At 40.5% G+C, this 7,586-nt stretch overlaps 1 protein-coding gene across 1 annotated transcript; it reads left to right on the top strand.

The window, feature by feature from the left end:
- The first annotated feature begins 3,870 nt into the window (after positions 1–3,870).
- Positions 3,871–6,381, top strand: LOC147616857 (glutamate dehydrogenase B-like). The gene is made up of 9 exons (XM_086776497.1): positions 3,871–4,070; positions 4,222–4,335; positions 4,536–4,757; positions 4,935–5,009; positions 5,086–5,202; positions 5,293–5,543; positions 5,637–5,712; positions 5,812–5,898; positions 6,002–6,381. Exons 1-9 carry the CDS (start codon positions 3,963–3,965, stop codon positions 6,185–6,187), a joined length of 1,236 nt encoding a protein of 411 aa, XP_086632623.1. The 5' UTR covers positions 3,871–3,962; the 3' UTR covers positions 6,188–6,381.
- The last annotated feature ends 1,205 nt before the right edge of the window (positions 6,382–7,586 follow it).

The following is a 7,586-nucleotide window of genomic DNA, read 5'->3' as shown; positions in this document are numbered from 1 at the left end:
TTGAGCTTGTTGATGTGCTTAAAGACCTTGAAATGCTCACTTGAGGAATCCACATGTAGCAAAAGCTTCAAGAATCTATGCAAATACTCCTTTACACTCTTGCTTTACTCTAAGTCACCCCATTCATAAACCAAATGATCATTATGCAATTGGGAGAGAAAGACATCTCTCAGCTCATTCTTGAAAGCTTCCCAAGTGGTAATGGTATAGCCATTTGCAAGAAAATGTCTCCACACCAATTATTCATACCCCATGGCCTTTGACCCATATATCCTAGTCTCATTTGCTTATTAACATGGATATTAATTCCACCATGTTACAAGAAGAAGAAGTGCTTAAAGTGGAATGTGTTAATCAATGTTACGTAGATTTTCAGAAAGAGGGTTCGGATGTAAGAAATTCCAATGTCCTTAAACAGTCTTAGATATACCTTCAATTTCATAAGTGTTTTCATAAAGAGGGTCGTGATGTAAGCAATTTCAATGTCTTTTGACACTCTTAAAGATACCTTCAATTTTCATCACATAAGAATCATAAAAGAAATTGTGTAAGAAAGCATCAATCCACTTCTAAGCTTTTCAAATTGCTGATATAAAAGGTAAAGCTATGGAATCGATTCCCACACACGAATCTTTCCTACCAACTTCATGATAATGGAAAAAGTGATTAAAAATCCTTTATTCAATACAATTGGGTACTTGGCTTAGTGTGATTCTTTTGCATATTATATCATGTCCACTTTGAGAAAAAATATTCTTATACCATGTGTTCATTAGACCAATGTTGCATTTTCTTTTAGTATGCAGTATACAAACTTGACTTCAAAAGTGAGAATGTGTTTTACATTTCCAAGCATCTTTGGTTTACTCGAATCCAATATTGATGTTTTGGTGACTTCAAGAATGAATGCTAAGATTAGGAAAATTTCACACAATCTATAAACATTTATGGAACTCTTTAGGTAATAGAGTTTTCCACTCATTTTCCTTTAAGATAAATCTTCCTTTGAGTGTATATACAAAAATTCACAACTACACTAATATATATTTGTAGTGGTCACGATAACATAATTAATAGATGACTTGAAAAGGTCATTTTTTTAACAAACTTTAATATTTTTACAATCATGTGGGGCATTTGATGGTTTAGAGCACCTCATTACATCATAACTAAAAAAGCCATACTTTTACCATCATGTGGGGCATGTGATGGTTTAGAGCATCTCATCACATCACAACTAAAGAAGCCATATTTTTCTTCAAATTTTAAATTTATGTATGTACATGTGTGTGTGTGTGTGTGTGTGTGTGTGTGTGTGTGTGTGTGTGTGTGTGTGTGTGTGTGTGTGTGTGTGTGTGTGTGTGTGTGTGTGTGTGTTGAAATGCATGTATCTATTTTCATTATTTCTTAAATTCTAGTCATGTTTTTCTTGAAAATTCAATGAAGAAATTTTTTGCCCTTGAAGCTACACCCAAAATCACAAAATTAAAGATTAATGCATGATGGAAAGTAATTAAGTGTGACTTATTATTGTTCTTTCAAACTGGGTTGCAATCTCTTGAAAAGGACAATTTTGGCCTGGTGGTCATCACCAAAGCTTGCATTTGCATGGTGAATGCAATAGTTCATTTGTGATATGCTAGGTTGTGAAAGGTGTTATTAATTCTTTTGTGAGTTTCAATAGTATTGGTATTTTTGTTCTTCTATCTTAGGAAATACCTACTATGATTCTACAAAGAAATGACAAAAAAGTATGTATCTTCCTCTAGAGCTTGAATACCTCCATCTTCAAAGGAAAGATAAGTTACGATGATTAGGTGCTTTTCAAAATTAATTTGGGGGTATTAATCTTGTAAAAGAAAAGCCATTTTTGTGGCTTTTAGAGACCTACAAAACTATTCTATATGTATGAAAAACCTTTAGCAGCATGAACACCTAATCAACTCGAGACATACTTTTTTCCAATTTTCTCCTTAAAGGAAAAGGCTATTTCAACATTTTTTAGCCACTTTTAATATTTTTAAAAATTATAAATGTAATAGGTACATGTTTTTTGTTTTAAAACTCTTGTCATGTGTAGGTGTGTGGATTTCTAAGCTCATTTGCCTCCAAGATTCTTCATAATTTTATACATCAACTTATTTCTGGCTAAAGCCATTTTTATGGCTTAATTAAAATGCTAGTGTTTATTTAACGCATATATGATGCCCAAGTTTCTTTTGCTAAATCAAAAAATACAAATAGCTAATATTGATACACATTCACCCACAAGGATGTGCTTTTGCTTCACCATTGTCTACTTGTGCAAGTGCATGTAATACATATGCATGTTTGTGATGCATGGATATCTCCTAGGAGCTATTCCACAAGTGCAATAAGATTTTCACTTCATCGCATTTGCATTCATGAAGCATTGAATGTTGGCAACAACGTAACTGGATTAGAAAGCTATGACTGCTATATACAGTGTAGCCTTTTGCTAGTTTGGGAAGCCCCAACATGGTGTTTGGGAAATTATGAGGCTTTTGAATAGAATTTTGTAAAAAACACTCACAAAAATGGTGAAGCCCCATGGAGCACCATGGTGTGTTTGAAATTACCATAATTTGCATTACAAGTGAGCGAATACTATGAATAGGAATGTGACTTTGATATTAAGAGCAGATGATCACCTCTATTTTCTGAATATATACTTAGAAAATAGAAAAAGGGTGGTCTGAGATTTGTTGAGAGAAAATTTAGCCATCACTCATTGCAAACCCAACATTATAAAAGTAAATTTTTCAATGTGTGAGATGAAGTCCCACATGGCATCGTTTTTTACCTTGCCCTACTACACGTAAATGGTGCCACTATTTCTCAAGTGAGGCCAACATGGTTAAACAAAGCCATCAACACCAACTTTGCCAAAATAAGAAAAGTTTCGACTGCAAGGCCTATAGGTAGTAGGAGACATGCCATCGATAAGCACGAGTGTGTGGCATGCATGCTGCATGATAGTTTTATGTGGTGGATTACTATCTTAGCAAAAGTTTAATGAAAGGGAGCTGATTATTGTGTTTTTTAAAATTTGAAAGGTGAAGTTGGTAGAGTTACCCTACATGTGGTGACTTCACCTAAGGTATAAGATTATTGAGGCCGATGATGTCCAAGGAGTGGGTCACGCACCTGCATTTTAGATTTTGTCTCAACACGAAATTTACATTGTCCATTAGAGTGAACTGTCAACAGAATATGAAACAACATGGTTCCACCAAATCATAGAGCTCAAAGCTTTTAAAAGCCTTGTTGTCCCATGTATTAACAAGCAAGAATGTGCAAGCTGATTGAGGACACATGTCGCTATGGGAGGAAATCTCTTTTGGCCACGTGTTCTTGGGCAAGAACGGGCTTGCCATGTATGTGTTCATTAGGCCACGTGTTCTTGGGCAAGAATGGGAAATGTGTTTCCACAGTGGCGCGAAATTTGAAGGTATTCCCAACAGCCACCAAACACTAAAAACGATTAGGGTATGCCCCTCTCTCTCTCTCTCTCTCTCTCTCTCTCTCTCTCTCTCTCTCTCGTTCAGTGGGTGCTGACTGGAAAAGTGCTTGTGCTAGCGGAAGTGGATCGCGAATATAACCACCCCCCACCACCACCACCACCACCAGGAATTCTCTCTCACAACCAGAAAAACGCTCACTGCCTTGAGGTCGGGACTCGGCTTGATTCTTTAAACTTTTTATGTCAGAATAATAATGGGCGGGACGTAACTGAAAGAGCGAGAGAGAGCGAGAGAGAGCTGTGCTCCTGTTTGGGCTCTCTCTCTCTCTCTCTCTCTCTCTCCTTCGCCTTTTTTATATATATTATGATGATCCGGCACCCTCCTCGGTCGGAGACTAGCTACTACTAGTAACAACAAGCATCTTTGGCTTTGTTACTGGGCCTTTCTTTTAGCCTCTCGAAATTTCGGACCGCAACCATGAATGCTCTCGCCGCTACTAATCGCTACTTCAAGCAGGCGGTGCGCCTTCTGGGTCTCGATTCGAAAGTAGAACGGAGCTTGCTCATCCCCTTCCGAGAAATCAAGGTACTGACCTGACGTCCGACTAACCCGAAAGAGGAATAAGATGCAGGAGTCCCTGGTTTCTAATATGATCAGAAGATTAGATATTGTGTGTGTGTGTGAGAGAGAGAGAGAGAGAGGGAGGAGCTTAACCAAGCAAGACCATTTGACGTAGGTGGAATGTACGATCCCACGGGACGATGGGACGCTAGCATCTTTTGTGGGGTTTAGAGTACAACATGACAATGCTCGCGGCCCTATGAAGGGTGGCATACGCTACCACCCAGAGGTATAACTCGTATCCTTTTTTATTATGACTGTATGTTTGAACCCCTCCCTGCTGCAACAGTCTCAAATTCCCCAATAGAATAATAGAATGTGCTGCTAATCATCAGGGTAAAAGGCTAGCCGCTATCATCAGGTGCATCCAAAATCCCAAGTTTATCTTTCTACAAGTAGTTTGTGTGATATACGCCCCCGCGTGTGTAGGTTGACCCAGATGAAGTTAACGCATTGGCTCAACTGATGACATGGAAGACTGCCATTGCCAATATTCCCTATGGAGGGGCAAAGGGTGGGATAGGATGCAACCCCAGGGAGCTGAGCAATAGTGAGTTGGAACGTCTTACCCGGGTTTTCACTCAGCGAATCCATGACCTCATTGGGGTTCACACTGATGTCCCTGCTCCTGACATGGGTACAAATGCACAGGTACATCAGTCGATAAGAGACTTTGATTGGTGACAGTTTAAATCTCCAGACTCCCACAATTTTGGAGCTGCTGGTGCACGAATTGATTGTTCTGTAAAACCCGATAGATTTGAAATACAGTCTGCATGTGCAGCAATAACTGATGTTATTCCACGCTTCCTCTTTGTTTATGTCTAGACCATGGCGTGGATTCTGGATGAGTACTCAAAGTTTCATGGGTATTCGCCTGCTATCGTCACCGGAAAGCCAGTGGTGAGACGGACACTGACTTGTGTGCAAGGGTTTTTCGTGTTTTGTTGGTGAATGACAAGCCGGCCGCGTGCTGTAGGACCTTGGAGGTTCCTTGGGAAGAGATGCTGCTACAGGCAGAGGGGTGCTATTTGCCACAGCATCTTTGCTAGCAGATAATGGGAAAGCCGTCCTTAACCAAACTTTCGTTATTCAGGTTTAATCATTATATCCTCTTGAAATTTGATACATGCTGGTTCTGCCCCTTGTTTTAGTGGGGTTTAAGTAGTGATTCTGCATTTGGCAGGGTTTTGGGAATGTCGGCTCCTGGACAGCTCGACTGCTTTTTGAACAAGGCGGTAAAGTGACGGCGGTGAGTGACATAACCGGGGCAGTGAAGAATAATGCAGGACTGGACATTCTTGCACTGCAAAAACACGTTGAGCAGACTGGAGGTGTCAAGGGCTTTGCAGGTGGTGATGAGATCGATGCCAGTACCATTCTGTTCGAGGAGTGTGATGTGTTGATACCAGCTGCTCTCGGAGGAGTCTTGAATAAGTGCGTAATTCCATTTCCTTTTCCTTGCGAGAGAAGAAAATAACATATGTAGTTTAAACCAATCGGCCCTGAAACTATAGTTATGTATATCAGAGAAAATGCAGGTGAAGTGAAGGCCAAGTTTATCATAGAGGCTGCTAACCATCCTACAGATCCAGAAGCTGATGAGGTGAGGGTTTGTGATGTTGTTTTGAAGAGTGTTCCTACTACTTACTACCACCTAGTGCCTTACAATTTATACTAACGTTGTCTAAGAAACTGATCCCAGCTTCTGGCAAAGAAGGGTGTAATCGTGCTTCCTGACGTGTATGCAAACGGTGGAGGTGTGACTGTCAGCTATTTTGAATGGGTGCAGGTATGGTGGTCTGAGTTGATTGCCTATGTTTTTCACTTTCAATTATGCTTTTGAGGAGGTTGAATTCTCAAATCGAAATCTCTTGATCTTGATCTGGAGGCAGAATATTCAAGGTTTTATGTGGGACGAAGAAAAGGTTAACCAGGAACTCAAAACGTACATGGAAAGAGCCTACAGAGCCCTCAAAGACAAGTGCAAAACCCATGAGTGCAACTTCCGGATGGGGGCATTTGCGCTCGGAATTAATCGGGTTGCACGTGCCACCCTCTTGCGTGGTTGGGAAGCTTGAAATCATCAATCCAAATAATTTTTGTATTTCGTATTTTATTATTATTATCTGCGCCAAATTCGATTTTGATGACGCTGAGAATATATATTGTCCTCAAGTGTGCTTTCTCATAGTTCTTATTATAGAAGCTTACATGACTTTCCAGAACTCCTCCGCTTCTATGAACAACCAGTGCGGTGCCTGAAATTAAGCAAGTTCCTTTCGAAATTGTAGCTAAACCTTTGTTAATAATTAATATGGTTGTACATTTTATTTAAATGAATTTAAGGACGATCCTCACTTTATCCGTCAGAGGAGATGCACCACACGTAGATGCATCAAGCTACTCCTGTACCAGCAATTCTGAAGGCTAGGGTTCGAGGCCCCAAAGAGTTTCTCAATTTTGTCCCGCAGCTGCCCAATTAATTACCCATGCATGATTCAATTTGGGGAACCAGTGACTCAAGCCTTTGATCCCCCACCCCACCCACGGTAGCTGTGAGTATTCGGAGAGGCGGCCATTGCCAATGTTTAGCGTGCAGTCAAGATTTTCCCAATTTTGGCCGAGGTCCTTGTCATTTTGGCACATAATCTGGGTGTACCTGACTGTTACAACGGGCCACCTAAAGGGGCAATTCCAACTGCATATTCTACGAACAGGTAAGTGTATGCTTGGCTTGATCAACCCTAGCAAGAAAATTGAGGCTTCTCTTAATGCAGCCCACAATGCTACAGTCCACGGTGATGCTGTAGCAGATGAGCATGATCTTCAAGATCCTTTTGACTTCAACGTTCAAGCAATTCAGCCTGGGTTTGATTCATATTCGACAAACCCTGAAGGCCATGCTATGCATTTGGTTCTATCTGGTGATGATAATTTCTGCACTCTTGATGGCCACGATCTTAATGCATGCTATTTGAACGACCAACATTGCCAAGATTCTTCTGCTCTCAATCTTCAAGCAAGTCAACACGGTAGTGTTTCTGATTCTAATATCTCAACTGGCCCTGTACACAGCTCAACCTTGCCTGGGCAGCAAGATGGCCTACACCAATTAATTGAAGCTGTCTTGTACCTGACTGTTACAACGGGCCACCTAAAGGGGCAATTCCAACTGCATATTCTACGAACAGGTAAGTGTATGCTTGGCTTGATCAACCCTAGCAAGAAAATTGAGGCTTCTCTTAATGCAGCCCACAATGCTACAGTCCACGGTGATGCTGTAGCAGATGAGCATGATCTTCAAGATCCTTTTGACTTCAACGTTCAAGCAATTCAGCCTGGGTTTGATTCATATTCGACAAACCCTGAAGGCCATGCTATGCATTTGGTTCTATCTGGTGATGATAATTTCTGCACTCTTGATGGCCACGATCTTAATGCATGCTATTTGAACGACCAACATTGCCAAGATTCTTC

The sequence above is a fragment of the Cibotium barometz genome, chromosome 37 (assembly GCF_041138505.1).
Source record: "Cibotium barometz isolate CiBa-2024 chromosome 37, ASM4113850v1, whole genome shotgun sequence".
In the NCBI taxonomy this organism is placed as follows: domain Eukaryota; kingdom Viridiplantae; phylum Streptophyta; class Polypodiopsida; order Cyatheales; family Cibotiaceae; genus Cibotium; species Cibotium barometz.
This window is presented reverse-complemented; position numbering and strand designations above follow the sequence as displayed.